Source organism: Balaenoptera acutorostrata, chromosome 11 (assembly GCF_949987535.1).
Source record: "Balaenoptera acutorostrata chromosome 11, mBalAcu1.1, whole genome shotgun sequence".
Lineage (NCBI taxonomy): Eukaryota > Metazoa > Chordata > Mammalia > Artiodactyla > Balaenopteridae > Balaenoptera > Balaenoptera acutorostrata.
This window is the reverse complement of record NC_080074.1, coordinates 100,289,020-100,310,200: the sequence shown is the minus strand read 5'-3', so window position 1 is coordinate 100,310,200 and position 21,181 is coordinate 100,289,020. Positions and strand designations below refer to the sequence as shown.

Here is a 21,181-nt window from a genome sequence, read left to right as displayed (position 1 = left end):
CTTTCTTCTTCGTGCTGTTCTATGGCTCCCTTGTGACATCACTGGGAGAGGACTCCTTCGGTTCTCTGAATCAACCATATCACTCCTTCAATATGAACGTCAGATGTCCTACAGATAGTCTGACCAGGTTTCCCTCACACAAAATTAAAATGCCTGGTCTGTAAAAGGTTATTGGGTTTCTCTGAGGTAAAATAAAGTAGAACATGGTTTTAATTGTAAGCAACCAGAGCGTCTAACCCAACACTGCCATTATATAAATGAGAATATATACTTTATTGTTGTAGCTGGAAAAGTTTAAGTCAATTGCCCCAAACTTCACATGAAGTCACTGTAACTCACAATCATCTGTATAAATGTCTCCATTTCCCTATTTCATGTTGCACTTCACTTCTACCACTGTCCTTGAGACCCTTGTCTGCCTTAGAGTCCAAAGTCAGAGCACAATTCCCCAAGTGATGATTTCAAAGAAGTCAAATTAGTGGCTTTGTCTGAAACTGTTCCTTTTCCAGCAATGAGTGAAGTGGTATCTCCTTCGTGGAGGGGTACAGGTTTGTCACCTAGGCCTCTCTAAGTGACCAAGGAAAGTACAGCTATCCTTTCTGAGAGTAGAAAATCTGAGTGGGTTCCTATCTCTCTCATACATCGACTTTGCCCTTTTCAAGGCATTTCTGTCATTTCTGTGTCCTCACAGAAGCTGGCTAGATCTCGGTTTCTGTGGTTACATCTCCCTTCCACCCCTGTTCTCAGTCACTGATGCTGTGCTTCTATGACCATATTTCTCAAACTTGAATATTAGTTCCATGCACGGTCAAATGATTTTTGCACTAATTCTGCATGTGAACCAAAGTATAGAGTGTCTGGTGAAATGCCAGAATATGAACATTTTGTGACATTTCTTACATTATAAGGGCCATTGCCCCTAATATACTAGATTGACCTTCCTTACAGATATATAGTTTCTTGGGTTAGATGGGGGAGAACATTAATCCAGATTTCTTTAGAAACTCATAGGACCTTAGAGATAGAAGCATGAGAGCTCATGTAGAAAATATCAGCCATAATATTTTTTAATTAGCAGATTAGAAAGCTGTTGTTTTCTTTTTTCTGTGTAAGGTGAAAAGTTGTAAGCCTTCTGGTGAAGGCTGACTTTTTTTATAGCTCATGTAGCAACTCCCATTATATAACAATTATTATAAAGTTTGGGATTATCTGCATAGATATTTCAGAAATCAGGACAAGTCACAAAGAAAAGGTCGGTCTGTCACTGAGGACTGACTGTTTTGGAGCTGTGCTTTCCTCCTTCCCATTTCTTGTATATTCACCTTGAGAAATAGTAATCTCTTGTTACAAGTTTTCCCCAGACTATGGGCCAAGAGTCATAAAGTCCTGTCGTGACAGGATGGTTCTAAGTGTCTGATGATGTACAGAAATTTTTACAGTCTGCATTTCTTCCATTGCTCCTGTTCTCTAAAATGAGTGTTCTCATTCTTCTGGGTCACAGGTAGAATCAAACACTTTTCTTCTTGTTTCAGGCTGTCCCCTGGAGTCACCAAGGAGAGAAGTTCTTGGAGGGCAGGAAGATGAGATGAGAGAAGATCCCCCACTATTTGTGAGGGTAGCAAGAGGGCCCAGGGATTCTGAGGCTGAGATCTGTGCCCCTGGACCATCAGTTTGAGAGTGGCTAAGCCTGCAAGGAGTCCTGTGACATCCTATCTCAGATGGGGGAGGTCTTCTGAGACCCTCATTATCTGTGTTTATACTGGAAAAAAAGATAATAAATATTTTGAGACTCTCAGAGAAGTTCTGTGCTACCAGGAATTTTTTGTTGAACTGATACCTTCTTACCCTCAACTGCTTTTACTCAACTTAAATCTCACGAGAATTTCCTATTTCCAGGTGAAATCCTAGGCGAGTGACTTGCATTATCTTATTCTCCTAAAGCAACATATATAGTCATTCTTGCAGGGGAAGAAAAACTCATGGTCCTTATAAGACTAAGCAGTCATTTAATCCAGGACCATAGCTGAGACTTTTCTCTCTCCATCTAAGATGTTCATGTAGCAAACTCATCTGAACATTCTGAAATGTTCTGCCCACATTGCACTGTTTTCTTATATCAGCGCCATGCTTCTCTCCCATCTTGGAGTGGAACATGGTTTCACAGAGACAGATGCCCAGAGAAGGAATTTCTATAGATTTTCTTTTTCTACCCAAGCTTCATGGCCCCCAAACATTTCTTCTTTATTATCAAGTGAAACTAATTTTTTTCGCTCCTCTCCCACATCAGGTTTTCTTTTCATGTAAGTTCCTACACATAATTCTCCCTCAGCTTTACCTATCATGTTTACCTGTTTACCTCTGTTCACCTCTCTTATTCTCTACCCTTCACCTTTGGGTTTTTCTGCCCATAAGCTGGCAGCTCTAGTCAGGTCCACAGTCCATGCATTAGATAGTTTGAGACATCATACACAAATGTGGTCCCAGTGGGACAGCCCCCTCATGTTCTGCATGGGACCTCCCCTTCCTCTCAGCTAAGCCTCTGAGCTTTCTCTCTGGGGAAAACATATATCAAACTTATGTTTCATTCTGAGCGCTCATTAGTTCCTGTAGGTGGAAATGTTTCTCCTTTTTGTCTATTTCTGTGATGTTCCTCTTTCTATTAAAAGTCACTTTCAACTGAATCAGGGATGAAATCCTCACATTACATGCTAAACAGTAAAAGGAAAGGTGACTCTGAATCTTTTCCAGTCAGTGGTTATAAATTTGATTTTGAAATAGGATTAAGGATAAAAGGACTCAAGCACGTGTAGAGATGAGACAGAGCAATACACATTTAGTAGGAACTGTACTTCTAGTTTTGAATTTTGATCTTTTCCCGGGCTAGTGACATGCTGCTGGATACTCTCGTGACGCTGGGCAGTGGTGGCGGTGAGACACAGCTCCCAATCAGTCACACCATCACGAGGGCGAACAACCATTCTGTACCCAGACAACCATTCCATTTTTCGTTCTCAGTACAGTATTCAATGAATTATGTGAGATATTCAACATTATAAAATAAGCTTTGTATTAGATGATTTTGCCCAACTGTAGGCTAATGTAAGTGTTCTGAGCCCATTTAAAGTAGGCTAGGCTGGGGGAGGGGCAAGATGGCGGAAGAGTAAGACGCGGAGATCACCTTCCTTCCCACAGATACAGTAGAAATACATCTACACGTGGAACTGCTCCTACAGAACACCCACTGAACGCTGGCAGAAGACGTCAGACCTCCCAAAAGGCAAGAAAATCCCCACGTACTTGGGTAGGGCAAAAGAAAAAAGAAACAACAGAGACAAAAGAATAGGGACGGGACCTGCATCCGTGGGAGGGAGCTGTGAAGGAGGAAAGGTTTCCACACACTAGGAAGCCCCTTCGTGGGCAGAGACGGCGGGTGGAGGAGGGGGGAAGCTTCAGAGCCACGGAGGAGAGTGCAGCCACAGGGGTGCGGAGGGCAAAGCGGAGAGATTCCCGCACGGAGGCTCGGCGCCGAGCAGCACTCACCAGCCCGAGAGGCTTGTCTGCTCACCCGCCGGGGCGGGCGGGGGCTGGGAGCTGAGGCTCGGGCTGCGGTCCGATCCCAGGGAGAGGACTGGGGTTGGCGGCGTGAACACAGCCTGAAGGGATTAGTGCACCACAGCTAGCCGGGAGGGAGTCCGGGAAAAAGTCTGCAGCTGCCGAAAAGGCAAGAGACTTTGTCTTACCTCTTTGTTTCCTGGTGCGCGAGGAGAGGGGATTCAGAGCGCCGCCTAAACGAGCTCCAGAGATGGGCGCGAGCCGCGGATAACAGCGCGGACCCCAGAGACGGGCAGGAGACGCTAAGGCTGCTGCCGCCACCACCAAGAAGCCTGTGTGCGAGCACAGGTCACTCTCCACACCGCCCCTCCCGGGAGCCTGTGCAGCCCGCCACTGCCAGGCTCCCGTGATCCAGCGACAACTTCCCCGGGAGAACACACGGCACGCCTCGGGCTGCTGCAACGTCACGACGCCTCTGCCGCCGCAGGCTCGCCCCGCCTCCTCCGTACCGCTCCCTCCCCGCGGCCTGGGTGAGCCAGAGCCCCCGAAGCAGCTGCTCCTTTAACCCCGTCCTGTCTGGGCGGGGAACAGACGCCCTCAGGCGACCTACACACAGAGGCGGGTCCAAATCCAAAGCTGAACCCCAGGAGCTGTGCGAACAGGGAAGAGAAGGGGAAATCTCTCCCAGCAGCCTCAGAAGCAGCGGATTAAAGCTCCACAAACAACTTGATGTGCCTGCATCTGTGGAATACCTGAATAGACAACGAATCATCCCAAATTCAGGAGGTGGACTTTGGGAGCAGGATATATTAATTTTTCCCCTTTTCCTTTTTTTGTGAGTGTATATGTGTATGCTTCTGGGTGAGATTGTGTCTGTATAGCTTTGCTTTCACCATTAGTCCTAGGGTTAGGTCCGTCCGTGTTTTTTTTTTTTTTTTTTTTTTTACTTATGACTAATAAGAACCTGCAGTATAAAAAAACAACAAACAAAACAACTAATACTAAACTTTCATTGGGGGGTTATTTGTATGGAAATATGTTAATATGAATGTTTCAGACATTACACGAAATTTCTAAAAATCTTATATGTTCTGGTATAATGTTATAAGTCATAATCCTAGTTATTACTTTAAAATGTATATCTCAGGGGCTTCCCTGGTGGCGCAGTGGTTGAGAATCTGCCTGCTAATGCAGGGGACACGGGTTCGAGCCCTGGTCTGGGAAGATCCCACATGCCGCGGAGCGGCTGGGCCCGTGAGCCACAATTACTGAGCCTGCGCGTCTGGAGCCTGTGCTCCGCAACAAGAGAGGCCGTGACAGTGAGAGGCCCGCGCACCGTGATGAAGAGTGGCCCCCGCTTGCCACACTAGGGAAAGCCCTAGCACAGAAACGAAGACCCAACATAGCAATCAATCAATCAATCAATTAATCAATAAAAAAAAAAAATGTATATCTCAGAAATAACTAATTTTCTTGTCAACTGCATTATTATGAACTTTCATCAAATCTTTAACTGTGGTCATTTTTAAGTCTTTTGTCATTTACAGACAGTTCTGGGTGTACTCTGATGCTTTTGCAAATATGTTCCTATAAAAGGGTTTCATCTTCAAGAAATTCATGGAAAAGACTCTGACAAGTACAGGTTTCTGGTAACTGACTGTACTGCTGAACTGAATGAATAAGCATTTTCAGAACTCTAATGAAAAACTGATGAACTCAAAAAAGTGCTAAAAAAAGATCAAGATGAAAAAAAAAATTTAATTACATGGGACTGAGTGAAAATAAAAAAAAAAAAAAGAAGGAAGAACTCTCCTGCCCCAGCAACAAAGCTTTAGCTCCTGAGTGCAGCCAATGAGAAAACATCAAAATCTCAAACTCTTGCTCTTCTCCAAGGAAATTTTGTTCAAAACCACCCTCCCCAGTTTCCTCCTAAAACCTAATAAAAGCTGACCTTCCCTTTGTCCCTTTGGACTTGCCTATGTTTCACCATAGCTTGCTTGTCCTGAACTGCAATTTTCTGCTTTTCCCAAATAAATCCATTTTGCTGGTAAAAAAAAAAAAAAAAAAAATTTTCCTAATAAATGTTTTCTTAATAATTTTTTCCTTATTTTCTATTTTTAGAAATTAAAAAAATTTTTAATAAGTTTTTTCATATTTTTTATTTTAAAAAATTAAAAATTTTTTTTCACACACACACACTGTATTTTATTTTTACAAGAGATAAATAGACTGACATCAAGCGTTGTACATGGATGACCACAACAAAAGCAACAATGATTGCAATTACCAAACATGAAACACACTCATACTATGTCATAATATTGACATTCAGTCCAGTAATCCTCCACTGTAACAGCTCCTTTACTTTGCAGTGAAAATTGATTTGTATATTCTTTGCCTCTGAGTCCTTGTGGAATTTTTTTTTTTTTTAATTCAGACAGAAAGTCACAAAAATTATACTCATCCTCATCAGTTCACTCAGTCCCATGTAATTAATTTTTTTTTCATCTTGATCTTTTGTTAGCACTTTTATGAGTTCATCAGTTTTTCAGTAGAGTTCTGAAAATGCTTATTCATTCAGTTCAGCAGTACAGTCAGTTACCAGAAACCTGTACTTGTCAGAGTCTTTTCCATGAATTTCTTGAAGATGAAACCCTTTTATAGGAACATATTTGCAAAATCATCAGAGTACACCCAGAACTGTCTGTAAATCACAAAAGACTTAAAAATGACCACGGTTAAAGATCAGATGAAAGTTCATAATAATGCAGTTGACAAGAAAATTAGTTATTTCTGAGATATACATTTTAAAGTAATAACTAGGATTATTACTTATAACATTATACCAGAACGTATAAGATTTTTAGAAATTTCATGTAATGTCTGAAACATTTATATTAACATATTTCCATACATATTTCCATACAAATACAAATATAAGATTTTTAGAAATTTCATGTAATGTCTGAAACATTTATATTAACATATTAACATTAACATTAAAATATTAACATTTTTTTCTTAATAAATTTTTTCTTAATAATTTTTTTATTTTTTACTATAAACATTAATAAATCTATTTTTAAAAATTAAAAAAAATTTTTTCTGAATACATTTATTCTTAATAATTTTTTTCCTATTTTTTATTATAATAGCTTTATTTTATTTTATTTTATCCTCTTTCTTTCTTTCTTTCTATTTTTTTCTCCCTTTTATTCTGAGCCATGTGGATGAAAGGCTCTTGGTGCTCCAGCCAGGCATCAGGGCTGTGCCTCTGAGGTGGGAGAGCCAACTTCAGGACACTGGTCCACAAGAGACCTCCCAGCTCCACATAATACCAAACGGCAAAAATCTCTCAGAGATCTCCATCTCAGCATCAAGACCCAGCTTCACTCAATGACCAGCAAGCTACAGTGCTGGATACCCTATGCCAAACAACTAGCAAGACAGGAACACAGCCCCATCCATTAGCAGAGAGGCTGCCTAAAATCATAATAAGGCCACAGACACCCCAAAACACACCACCAGACATGGACGTGCCCACCAGAAAGACAAGATCCAACCTCATCCACCAGAACACAGGCAGTAGTCCCCTCCACCAGGAAGCCTACACAACCCACTGAACCAACCTTAGCCACTGGGGACAGATACCAAAAACAACGGGAACTACGAACCTGCAGCCTATGAAAAGGAGACCTCAAACACAGTAAGATAAGCAAAATGAGAAGACAAAAAACCACACAGCAGGTGAAGGAGCAGGGTCAAAACACACCAGACCTAACAAATGAAGAGGAAATAGGCAGTCTACCTGAAAAAGAATTCAGAATAATGATAATAAAGATGATCCAAAATCTTCGAAATAGAATAGACAAAATGCAACAAACATTTAACAAGGATGTAGAAGAACTAAAGAGGAACCAAGCAACAATGAAAAACACAATAAATGAAATTAAAAATACTCTAGACAGGATCAATAGCAGAATAACTGAGGCAGAAGAACGGATAAGTGACCTGGAAGATAAAATAGTGGAAATAACTACTGCAGAGCAGAATAAAGAAAAAAGAATGAAAAGAACTGAGGACAGTCTCAGAGACCTCTGGGACAACATTAAATGCACCAACATTCGAATTATAGGGGTCCCAGAAGAAGAAGAGAAAAAGAAAGGGACTGAGAAAATATTTGAAGAGATTATAGTTGAAAACTTCCCTAATATGGGAAAGGAAATAGTTAATCAAGTCCTGGAAGCACAGAGAGTCCCATACAGGATAAATCCAAGGAGAAACACACCAAGACACATATTAATCAAACTGTCAAAAATTAAATATAAAGAAAACATATTAAAAGCAGCAAGGGAAAAACAACAAATAACACACAAGGGAATCCCCATAAGGTTAACAGCTGATCTTTCAGCAGAAACTCTGCAAGCCAGAAGGGAGTGGCAGGATATACTTAAAGTCATGAAGGAGAAAAACCTACAACCAAGGTTACTCTACCCAGCAAGGATCTCATTCAGATTTGATGGAGAAATTAAAACCTTTACAGACAAGCAAAAGCTGAGAGAGTTCAGCACCACCAAACCAGCTTTACAACAAATGCTAAAGGAACTTCTCTAGGCAAGAAACACAAGAGAAGGAAAACACCTACAATAACAAACACAAAATATTTAAGAAAATGGGAATAGGAACATACATATCAATAATTACCTTAAATGTAAATGGATTAAATGCTCCCACCAAAAGACACAGACTGGCTGAATGGATACAAAAGCAAGACCCATATATATGTTGTCTACAAGAGACCCACTTCAGACCTAGAGACACATACAGACTGAAAGTGAGGGGATGGAAAAAGATATTCCATGCAAATGGAAATCAAAAGAAAGCTGGAGTAGCAATTCTCATATCAGACAAAATAGACTTTAAAATAAAGACTATTACAAGAGACAAAGAAGGACACTATATAATGATCAAGGGATCGATCCAAGAGGAAGGTATAACAATTGTAAATATTTATGCACCCAACATAGGAGCACCTCAATACATAAGACAAATACTAACAGCCATAAAAGGGGAAATCGACAGTAACACAATCATAGTAGGGAACTTTAACACCCCACTTTCACCAATGGACAGATCATCCAAAATGAAAATAAGTAAGGAAACACAAGCTTTAAATGATACATTAAACAAGATGGACTTAATTGATATTTATAGGACATTCCACCCAAAAACAACAGAATACACATTTTTCTCAAGTGCTCATGGAACATTCTCCAGGATAGATCATATCTTGGGTCAGAAATCAAGCCTTGGTAAATTTAAGAAAATTGAAATCGTATCAAGTATCTTTTCCGACCACAACGCTATGAGACTAGATATCAATTACAGGAAAAGATCTGTAAAAAATACAAACACATGGAGGCTACACAATACACTACTTAATAACGAAATGATCACTGAAGAAATCAAAGGGGAAATCAAAAAATACCTAGAAACAAATGACAATGGAGACACGACAACCCAAAACCTATGGGATGCAGCAAAAGCAGTTTTAAGAGGGAAGTTTATAGCAATACAAGCCTACATCAAGAAACAGGAAACATCTCGAATAAACAACCTAACCTTGCACCTAAAGCAGTTAGAGAAAGAAGAGCAAAAAAACCCCAAAGCTAGCAGAAGGAAAGAAATCATAAAGATCAGATCAGAAATAAATGAAAAAGAAATGAAGGAAACAATAGCAAAAATCAGTGAAACTAAAAGCTGGTTCTTCGAGAAGATAAACAAAATTGATAAACCATTAGCTAGACTCATCAAGAGAAAAAGGGAGAAGACTCAAATCAATAGAATTAGAAATGAAAAAGGAGAAGTAACCACTGACACTGCAGAAATACAAACAATCATGAGAGATTACTACAAGCAACTCTATGCCAATAAAATGGACAACCTGGAAGAAATGGATAGATTCTTAGAAATGCACAACCTACTGAGACTGAACCAGGAAGAAATAGAAAATATGAACAGACCAATCACAAGCACTGAAATTGAGACTGTGATTAAAAATCTTCCAACAAACAAAAGCCCAGGACCAGATGGCTTCACAGGCGAATTCTATCAAACATTTAGAGAAGAGCTAACACCTATCCTTCTCAAACTCTTCCAAAATATTGCAGAGGGACGAACACTCCCCAACTCATTCTATGAGGCCACCATCATCCTGATACCAAAACCAGACAAAGATGTCACAAAGAAAGAAAACTACAGGCCAATATCACTGATGAACATAGATGCAAAAATCCTCAACAGAATACTAGCAAACAGAATCCAACAGCACATTAAAGGGATTATACACCATGATCAAGTGGGGTTTATTCCAGGAATGCAAGGATTCTTCAATATATGCAAAGCAATCAACGTGATACATCATATTAACAAATTGAAGAAGAAAAACCATATGATCATCTCAATAGATGCAGAGAAAGCTTTTGACAAAATTCAACACCCATTTATGATAAAAGCCCTGCAGAAAGTAGGCGTAGAGGGAACTTTCCTCAACATAATAAAGGCCATATATGACAAACCCACAGCCAACATTGTCCTCAATGGTGAAAAACTGAAACCATTTCCACTAAGATCAGGAACAAGACAAGGTTGTCCACTCTCACCACAATTATTCAACATAGTTTTGGAAGTGTTAGCCACAGCAATCAGAGAAGAAAAAGAAATAAAAGGAATCCAAATTGGAAAAGAAGAAGTAAAGCTGTCACTGTTTGCAGATGACATGATACTATACATAGAGAATCCTAAAACTGCCACCAGAAAACTACTAGAGCTAATCAATGAATTTGGTAAAGTAGCAGGATACAAAATTAATGCACAGAAATCTCTTGCATTCCTATATACTGATGATGAAAAATCTGAAAGTGAAATTAAGAAAACACTCCCATTTACCATTGCAACAAAAAGAATAAAATATCTAGGAATAAACCTACCTAAGGAGACAAAAGACCTGTATGCAGAAAATTATAGGACACTGATGAAAGAAATTAAAGATGATACAAATAGATGGAGAGATATACCATGTTCTTGGATTGGAAGAATCAACATTGTGAAAATGACTCTACTACCCAAAGCAATCTACAGATTCAATGCAATCCCTATCAAACTACCACTGGCATTTTTCACAGAACTAGAACAAAAAATTTCACAATTTGTATGGAGACACAAAAGACCCCGAATAGCCAAAGCAATCTTGAGAACGAAAAATGGAGCTGGAGGAATCAGGCTCCCTGACTTCAGACTATATTACAAAGCTACAGTAATCAAGATAGTTTGGTACTGGCACAAAAACAGAAATATAGATCAATGGAATGGGATAGAAAGCCCAGAGATAAACCCACGCACATATGGTCACCTTATCTTTGATAAAGGAGGCAAGCATATACAGTGGAGAAAAGACAGCCTCTTCAATAAGTGGTGTTGGAAAAATTGGACAGGTACATGTAAAAGTATGAAATTAGAACACTCCCTAACACCATGCACAAAAATAAACTCAAAATGGATTAAAGACCTAAGTGTAAAGCCAGACACTATCAAACTCTTAGAGGAAAACATAGGCAGAACACTCTATGACATACATCACAGCAAGATCCTTTTTGACCCACCTCCTAGAGAAATGGAAATAAAAACACAAATAAACAAATGGGACCTAATGAAACTTAAAAGCTTTTGCACAGCAAAGGAAACCATAAACAAGACCAAAAGACAACCCTCAGAATGGGAGAAAATATTTGCAAATGAAGCAACTGACAAAGGATTAATCTCCAAGATTTACAAGCAGCTCATGCAGCTCAATAACAAAAAAACAAACAACCCAATCCAAAAATGGGCAGAAGACCTAAATAGACATTTCTCCAAAGAAGATATACAGATGGCCAACAGACACATGAAAGAATGCTCAACATCATTAATCATTAGAGAAATGCAAATCAAAACTACAATGAGGTATCATCTCACACCGGTCAGAATGGCCATCATCAAAAAATCTAGAAACAATAAATGCTGGAGAGGGTGTGGAGAAAAGGGAACATTCTTGCACTGTTGGTGGGAATGTAAATTGATACAGCCACTATGGAGAGCAGTATGGAGGTTCCTTAAAAAACTAAAAATAGAACTACCATACGACCCAGCAATCCCACTACTGGGCATATACCCTGAGAAAACCATAATTCAAAAAGAGTCATGTACCAACATGTTCATTGCAGCTCTATTTATAATAGCCAGGACATGGAAGCAACCTAAGTGTCCATCGTCAGATGAATGGATAAAGAAGGTGTGGCACATATATACAATGGAATATTACTCAGCCATAAAAAGAAATGAAATGGAGGTATTTGTAATGAGGTGGATGGAGTTAGAGTCTGTCATACAGAGTGAAGTAAGTCAGAAAGAGAAAAACAAATACAGTATGCTAACACATATATATGGAATGTAAGAAAGAAAAAAAAAAGGTCATGAAGAACCTAGTGGCAAGATGGGAATAAAGACACAGACCTACTAAAGAATGGACTTGAGGATATGGGGAGGGGGAGGGGTAAGATGTGACAGGGTGAGAGAGTGGCATGGACATATATACACTACCAAATGTAAAATAGATAGCTAGTGGGAAGCAGCCGCATAGCACAGGGAGATCAGCTTGGTGCTTTGTGACCGCCTGGGGGGATGGGATGGGGAGGGTGGGAGGGAGGGAGATGCGGGAGGGAGGAGATATGGGAACGTGTGTATACGTGTAGCTGATTCACTTTGTTATAAAGCAGAAACTAACACACACTATTGTGAAGCAATTATACTTCAATAAAGATGTTTAAAAAAAAAAGAATTTTAAGAAGAGAACTGCAAGGTCAGGGTCTTAGATTGGGTTCTTTTGAAAGTGGAGCCTGAGGCAAGGACTTTAGTGTCAGTAGTTTATTTAGGAGGTGATCCCAGGAAGCAGGGGTGAGGGAGCAGAGAGATCTGGGTAGAGAAGGAGGAAAAACCAATAAAAGAGTCAATTGGGAGGAGATATGGGGATATATGTATATGTATAGCTGATTCACTTTGTTATAAAGCAGAAGCTAACACACCATTGTAAAGCAATTATACTCCAATAAAGATGTGAGAAAAAAAAAAAAGTAGGCTAGGCTAAGCTATCTTGTTCGGGAGGTTAAGAGTATTAAAAGCATTTCGATTTAGGATAGTTTCAATTTACCACGGGTTTATCAGGAGGTAACCCCATTGGAAGTCGAGGAAGATCTGTCTTTGAAATTGACAAGAGGTGCAAAAGAAAAGGGAAATGAGCCAAATGTCATGTTTCTACATGATAGTTGCTTTGAAGCCCTAAGTGCTAGAAAAGGGTGCATGCAGTACTCAAATACTGAGAAAGGATTAGAAATCGAGTTGCATCTAACACTTGGATACTTAACAAGTCAATAAACTCTAAACAGTCTTGAATTACTATATATCTTTCTTTAAATGTTAACCTTTCCTTATATTAATATGTTACATGGGTAAGTGATTTTTAGTAAAATATAAACTTTCACTGTAAGAGGTATATTTATATAGAAAAGACATAATTTATGCATTCATTTCAGCTTTAGTTATGCTGCCCTAAGAAACGAGGAAGTGAGCCATTGAGTCTTTGTACCCTTAGCAGGCTTTGCTGTGCATTTTTTGTCAGTGATCAGAATTACAGTGACAGAAAGAAATGAAAGAACCCAAGAGCGTTATGCGTTGTAGAGATAACCATACGTTATTAATAAAACCTTCAAAAATCATTAACTTTCCCTTCATTAAAAAAGTATAGGAAAAATAAGTTTGATTTGATAATAAGAAGAAAATTATTATTTAAACCAAACTAGAAAAAGATACATGCAAATGAAAACATTGTCAAATAAAAATGCATATTTATATAATCCTAAAATAGTCAGAAAGCCCATTCAGAAATTCATAAAATCAAGAACAAGAAGTGAAGACAAATTCAAATCAGCAATATTCCTTTTTATTTATTTATTAAAAGGGTATTCCTTTTAATACCCTTGAAAGTCTTACATACAATTTTTAGTGGTCACATTCACCAATTTAATTTTTAGAAATTCATCAGTGGTCTTTGGAATACTAGGAGACAAAGGACTGTACTGTAATCTTCAGTATACAGGTAGATTCTTGCTCATTCAATAGTCCAGGCCTTCATCAAGGTATCTTAAATGCTGAACTAAAGACATACATAGAAAAAATGTTACTTTTCTCTTCATACGCACATGCTAGAAGAATTATATTATAATGTAATATAATGTATTACATTACATCTGTCCTTCAGTCTCTTTCTCTCTCTTTCTCTCTCTCTCACGGACACACACACACACACACATGCTCGCTCACTCACATATATTAAAAATCATACTACTTTCCTCAACAGAAAACTTAAATGCAAAGGTTTTCAAACTTCAGTGTGCATAAGAATTATTTCTATTCCAGAGAACTACAGTGCAGAAATGCCATTTTTAAAAGCACCCCCATGTGATTCTGAAGCAGTGGTTCAGTAGTGATTACTCTTTAAGGAAAAGGTAGTTTAATCATTATTTATTACATCAGAATAATATTCATATGTTTGAGATTATCAATCAAAACTACTCAATGCTCTGTGGTGACCTAAATGGGAAGGAAATCCAAAAAAGAGGGGATATATGTATATGTATAGCTGATTCACTTTGCTGTACAGTAGAAACTAACATGACATTGTAAATCAACTATACTCCAATAAAAATTTTTTAAAAAGTCATTCATAGTCCTTAGTTTACAATCTGTTAGAATTTTTTAATGTTTCTTTCCATGTATACACAGGATAATTTTATAGATGTAAATATTATGTTTAATTGTATTCAATAACATGAATACAAAATTGGAATCATACTATTAAATTTTGTGCATGATTTTTCCTTTTTTAGTTGGCTGCACTATAATTTTTCCAGCCACAGCCCCACTGACTGGCATTCATTATGTTTCCAGCTTTTGGGCAGTACTAACAAGGCTGCAAAAAGGAACCCTTGTATATTTGTTCTTACATACTAATAGCTTTATCTGTATGGAAGAAATTTTTAGGGGTAGAATTGTTGGATCAAAGGATCCGTGAAGTATTTTTTAAAAAAATTAATAGAAGTTTCCAAATTGCTTTCTCCAAAGGCTACCACACTTCTCATTTCCAACAGCAATGTTTGAAATTACATTTTTCTCTGTATTCCCACCAGCAAGAAATATTGGTGCTGTTTTAAAGTTTTGTTTGTCTGATTTATATAAAGCAATATCTCATTGTTAATCATAATTTGAATTGCCCAGACATACTGTGAACCTGAGCATTTAAAAAATATTTAGTAGTCATTTAAAATTCATTTTTTGTGAACTGTTTTTCATAACTTTGCCCAATTATTTATTAGATGTTCTCTTTGTCTTAACAATTGGTTTTATGTATATATATATATATATATATATTATAATACTATGTATGTTTTGTATACATATATTACCACTTTATCCTGTATACAATTTATAACAGCTCTATGTGTATGTCTATATAAATATGATATTACACTTTACATTTATATACTTTTAAGAATTCCAAATTTTTTCTGTCTCAATCTGTATTTCTCATATGTCATATAAAATATCCCTACAAAAAAACCCATACTTTTGCCATATATAATTTCCAAATGTGTAGTCCTCTCAAAATCGTTTTAAAAAATAGAAAATGTGGGGCTTCCCTGGTGGCACAGTGGTTAAGAACCCACCTGCCAATGCAGGGGACACGGGTTCGAGCCCTGGTCCAGGAAGATCCCACATGCCACAGAGTAACTAAGCCCGTGCGCCACAACTACTGAGCCCGTGTGCCACAACTACTGAAGCCCGTGCACCTAGAGCCCGTGCTCCGCAACGAGAGAAGACACTGCAGTGAAAAGCCCGGTCACCGCAATGAAGAATAGACCCTGCTCACCACAGCTAGAGAAAGCCTGCGTGCAGGCAACAAAGACCCAATGCAACCAAAAATAAATAATAAATTAATTAATTTAAAAAAATAGAAGATGTACCCACTAACTCATTTCACCATCTTTTATTTTTGATGTATAACTTAAATTTTTTGCCTTATTCACTTTTTTGGTTACACTTTCCTCATGAAAGCAAATTATAAATTGCAAATCTGATCATATCTTGCCCCAGCTTTATCTTCCAAAGCCCACCATCTCCCCAACAGTCCCTAAAATAAAGTATGAACATGAAATACAACAGATAAGACCATTTGTCATTGGGCTCTACCCAGCCTTCCCCGCCTAGATTCTCATCACTCCCCTCCCTCCATATAGCCTCTCCACACTCCCACACAAAGACTGTGAGATCTTTCATTAAACAATCATGTCATTGTCAATAGCATCTTTTATATCTGTATCTTCAGTGCTCAGGACACCACTTGTCACCACAAATATGTTCAATATTTTTTTTAACATAATATATTTTTGAATGAAAAACTTACTGTTCCCCAAAGGTGTGATTCTCTTCTATGCCACATTTTGTACATGCTATGTCCTTTCCCTAGAATGGTCTATCTTTCAGTCATCTGATGTTTATCTTGAACATCACATCTTCACAATCTCTCCAAACTGTCTCAGGCAAGCTTTCTATACTCCTATAGTATCTTATACTATCTTTACCCTAGCATGCATTATGCCACTGTAGATATGTCTTTATCTCTTTTCTGAAATGACTCCTATAATATCTTTAGAAAAGTTATTCATATTTACTTACCCAGCTTCTCCTTAGCAACATGATGTACAATTGCTATTCCTTAAAATATATGTAACTAAGGGATGGACAAGAGTCATATTTATAAAAAGTTGTTGCATATCCTGAGTATGGATATACATGCAAACATAAACATATATATGGAAATATATGTGTATATACATTCTTTCTTTCTTTTTAGTACCAGAGGTGTCCTCAATTCTCAAAAGGAATGTAACTGTTTTGAACAATGATGAATAGATTCTTCTCACCCACCTCACTGAGTTATAATTCCCATTTTCCTTTTCATTGTACCTCAGAGTGGTCTCCTTTTTTCATCCAGAAATAGGAAGAGATTTAGACACAGAAATTAGTCCAGCATCATTAAAACCATCTTACTCATTGGAATTTTCTGAAAAGAAGAAAATAATTACTGGGAAATAAATCAGACCTCCCCTCAAGTGCCTTAGAAGCTCTTTGTGACCACCTAGAGGGGTGGGATAGGGAGGGTGGGAGGGAGACGCAAGAGGGAGGAGATATGGGGATATATGTATATGCATAGCTGATTCACTTTGTTATACAGCAGAAACTAACACACCATTGTAAAGCAATTGTACTCCAATAAAGATGTTAAAAAAAACAAAACAATGTTCACAATTAGGAAGACAAACAGTGTGATTTAAGAGGCACAGAAAGTCTTTCCTACGCTTTATATATATTTCCCTGTGTTAGTTTCGGCAAATACCAAATCCCTTGGATTGAAGAAGTGAGGCAGGTCCCTCTCAGAAGGTAAGGACTATTGAGAAGGCACTGAGCCTTCATAGAGTAAGTGGCTATTGCAATATTTCTTACAACCCAGCAGAGTTACGCTTCCTAGAGGTAGAATTGGTGCTAAATAGAAGTCAGAGGACAAAGAAAGAATTATTATGTAATGGGAAATAAGGCTAGTCCTGTGAATAGGGATGGCTTCTGATGGGATGAAGATATAGAAAGTTTAAACTTTTAGAAAAATATAATAAATATAAGTTAGAGAAAGGAAAGTAGCAGGGAGTGGGAATGGAAGAAACTATGAGATATATGAAAAGTTTAACTTTTAGAAGATTAATTTCTGTTTTAATAAGAAGAGGTCCAAGTCATAATATTCTACCACATGGTTCCTCTGTCAGAAATAATCATGGACCTCTTAGCCAGAGGTCTCCTCATGACTGCAATTTTTATGTTCTCTAAGAATAATTTTTAGTTCATTCCTGCTTTTCTTCCTTTTGTACATCACAGACTTCCTATTATGTCTGAGATTTATTTCCACTACTATGCAAAGTAGAATGCCTCAGCCTCAACTGCAGCTACTGGTCTGAACCCCAGGGCTACAGACCCTCAAAGAACTCACAGACCTGAGGAATTCTGTAGGTCCAGATCATCTGCCTTCAGGCAAGAATTCATCTCCCGGTATTGAATTTGGTGGACAGAATTCTCTCCTCTCGAGGAAACTGGCAACAGAGGTCGTAGTTTAGGGATCAGAGGGCCATAATAAAACTTTCCCTCCCTATGTGTGCTTTTTCCCAGCAGTGCAAACACAGCTAATCATTACCCATGCCCTTGTCTTGTTTCCATTCCATTCTACTACCAAGCTTTACCCTCATGATGCCACAAACTCAAATGTAATAGGGTGAGGCTAAACTGGGTCCCCAGTTGCCATCTTATAACAACCCAGTTTCTTCCCCCAAGGCAGCCGGCAGTCTTCTGTAATTCACTGGAGATTTGTCTAACATCTTTATAAAATTTATCCTTTCCCTTTCATTCCCACTATAAAGTCCTTTTCATCTTTCATCTCAACAATTTCAAAATCCTATCCTTGTCAGTAATGTGGTTCTCTTTCAACCCCTCAGACATCCCATTGCCAAACAGAACTTTGTAAGAGCCTGCCTGACTACTTTGCTCCCCTACACTATATACTCTCTAATGACTATTAACTTACTGGGCAATACAGAACTTCATTACTCGTTTCTTCCCTCTTCTTCAGCCTTATCAGGAGCTTCTCTCCTTGAACTCAACGTTTACTTCCCCCCAAAACAATAAACGTTCCATCCTTTAAGCTTCTCTACACTTGTACATTTTTTTCTCTTTCCCTGGAATGCACTTTACCCAGTTCTTTGATCTCTATCTTCAAAATTTGTCTCAAAACCTCCTAGAAGCCTCCAATAATCCCCTTCCCCTTTCAGTAAATTACTTTATTCTCTGTGCCCCTTTGTTCCTTATTCATAATGCTGTATAATAATACATTGCAATTTATTTGTTTACATATATATCTCTTCCACTAGACTGGAAGTTCCACGAAGACAAAAACATTTGATTATCCGAGTCTGAACCATCTTTAGAACTTAGCACATTTCTTGACAGAACAGTGAAATTAGTAATAAGTATATAGTACAAGCAAATAAATGTTTGGGCAATAAAGGAGTCACCCTGAACCATACAAGCATACTCATTCTAAACTATCAATTCTATAATGTCCCAATTATACATGTACATAATGTATAGCAATCATCAATACAAGCAGTGCCCCTTTTCTTCTCTGAATTCCTGTTCCCTCTTTTGGGAAACTGCTTAGATCTCTACTAGGTTTCTTCTTTCTGGCCATTTGATACCTGAATCTAATTTTTTTTTTTGTTTTATTATCCCAAGAAACTTCTTACCCCATAGAAACGTTAGAGACAACATAATTTGGTTCAGACCTGTAAGCCGCTGTCTCTGCCTTCGCTTCTGAATCCACAAGAGGAGTACGGTGAGAGAGGCGAACAGAATGACCCCAAGGATCCCAAGTGCAACAACGGATGAGTGACCTGAGCACAGATAAACATCACAAGAGGTAATAACGTCTTAGATAAAAGACCTGGGTCCCCAGTTACCATCCCTCTCTTAAGTCAGATACAGGATTGCTGAAGTAAATTTCAAATCCTCAGAACTTCTGACCCAAAGTATCTTAATAAGAGGGATTCTAAATAATGCAGACAATTAGTGCCATGCTCATAAACCCCTTGTATACCTGTGGCATTTAGTGATCCTTCATTCTTTGCAATTTCTGTAGGAGAAAAGAGGAGAGACTCAGTTCTGGGAGTAATACATGGAACCACTATGTCTGTTTCCTGTCTGAGGCTTTAGCCTCTCAACCAAGAAAATTACTCCTTCCCACCCAAAACTAGAGGCCCCTAGTTTTTCTTCTTTCTGCACACGGATACTTGTAAGTTATGTGCTTGTCCTCGGCGAAGGCCAATGTATAACAACACATGTTTTCATCATTCTTGAGACTGAAACATCATGATTCTTTCTCCACTAGATCCCTGGGTTGGTACTTCCAGACCTTCCATAATGCAGTTCACCGTCCACCCTCTCTTTGTTGCCAGAGATCCCAAGCTCAGTCCAGACTCCCTGCACTCACCTGAGCACTTCACAGAAGCGTCCTCCTTGTGCCCACAGTCACTGTGGCCCCAGGACAGGGCAGGACAGTCCCACAGGGAGGACTCATTCCCCTTGCACTTCACTTCATTGAGCCATATGGGCCCCGTCCCCTGGCCAAACGCCGCCTCTTTTCCTGCCTCCAAAGCTAAGCCACAGCCCAGCTGTCGACACACCACCTGAGCATCGTCAAGGTCCCAGGAGTCATCACACACTGTGCCCCAGGAACCTCCGTGCCAGACCTCCACACGTCCAGAACAATTAGTGGTTCCTTCCTGAAGTCGTATTTTGTCTGAAAAGCCAGAGAGAGACACCTAGATCATTTCTGAGAAGATAAAACTCCCAGGAGGTCACAGGGGAAAAGAGAGATGTGAAACTCTTTTAAAAATCTCTGTTTTAGTAAGCTGGGATGAAGTAAGAGAGTGGCATGGACATATATACACTACCAAATGTAAAATAGATAGCTAGTGGGAAGCAGCTGCATAGCACAGGGAGATCAGCTTGGTGCTTTGTGACCACCTAGAGGGGTGGGATAAGGAGGGTGGGAGGGAGACGTAAGAGGGAGAGGATATGGAGATATATGTATATGTATAGCTGATTCACTTTGTTATAAAGCAGAAACTAACACACCATTGTAAAGCAATTATACTCCAATAAAGGAGAGACCTTCAAGATGGCAGAGGAGTAAGACGTGGAGATCACCTTCTTCCCCACAAATACATCAGAAATACATCTACACGTGGAACTACTCCTACAGAACACCTATCGAATGCAGGCAGAAGACCTCAGACTTCCCAAAAGGCAAGAAACTCCCCACATACCTGGGTAGGGCAAAAGAAAAAAGAAAAAACAGAGACAAAAGAATAGGGATGGGACCTGCACCTCTGGGAGGGAGCTGTGAAGGAGGAAAATTTCCACACACTAGGAAGCCCCTTCACTGGTGGAGATGGGGGGTGGGCAGGGGAAGCTTCGGAGCCACGGAGGAGAGCGCAGCCACAGGGGTGCGGAGGGCAAAGCAGAGAGATTCCTGCACAGAGGATCGGTGCCGACCAGCACTCACCAGCCCGAGAGGCTTGTCTGCTCACCCACCGGGGCGGGCGGGGGCTGGGAGCTGAAGCTTGGGCTTCGGAGGTCAGACCCCAGGGAGAGGACTGGGGTTGGCAGCGTGAACACAGCCTGAAGGGGCTAGTGCGCCACGGCTAGCCGGGAGGGAGTCCGGGAAAAAGTCTGGACCTACCAGAGAGGCAAGAGACCATTGTTTCAGGGTGTGTGAGGAGAAGGGATTCAGAGCACCGCCTAAACAAGCTCCAGAGATGGGCGTGAGCCGCGGCTATCAGCGTGGACCCCAGAGACAGGCATGAGATGCTAAGGCTGC

General features: G+C 39.3%; 2 protein-coding genes across 4 annotated transcripts in view; one reads left to right on the top strand and one right to left on the bottom strand.

The window, feature by feature from the left end:
• Window positions 1-1,749, top strand: part of LOC103002252 (antigen WC1.1-like) — a 59,616-nt gene extending 57,867 nt beyond the window's left edge. Inside the window, exon 16 of the mRNA XM_057557565.1 lies at window positions 1,533-1,749. Coding sequence (XP_057413548.1) covers window positions 1,533-1,675 — 143 coding nt within the window. The 3' untranslated portion in view covers window positions 1,676-1,749. The remainder of the gene's footprint in view (window positions 1-1,532) is intronic.
• Window positions 1,750-13,563: 11,814 nt separating this feature from the next.
• CD163 (CD163 molecule) overlaps window positions 13,564-21,181 on the bottom strand; it is a 36,707-nt gene continuing 29,089 nt past the window's right edge. Inside the window, exons 12-17 of one of the 3 annotated variants that reach the window (XR_009009758.1) lie at window positions 19,790-20,098; window positions 19,397-19,432; window positions 19,086-19,193; window positions 17,745-17,840; window positions 16,630-16,765; window positions 13,564-13,798 (exon numbers count right to left, since the gene is read on the bottom strand). Coding sequence is in view for 2 of the 3 variants with exons in the window: in XM_057557123.1 (XP_057413106.1) it covers window positions 13,787-13,798; window positions 16,669-16,682; window positions 17,745-17,840; window positions 19,086-19,193; window positions 19,397-19,432; window positions 19,790-20,098 (575 nt within the window). In the remaining variant the exon portion in view is untranslated. The remainder of the gene's footprint in view (window positions 13,799-16,629; window positions 16,766-17,744; window positions 17,841-19,085; window positions 19,194-19,396; window positions 19,433-19,789; window positions 20,099-21,181) is intronic. The other 2 variants (XM_057557124.1, XM_057557123.1) reach the window with 2 other exon arrangements.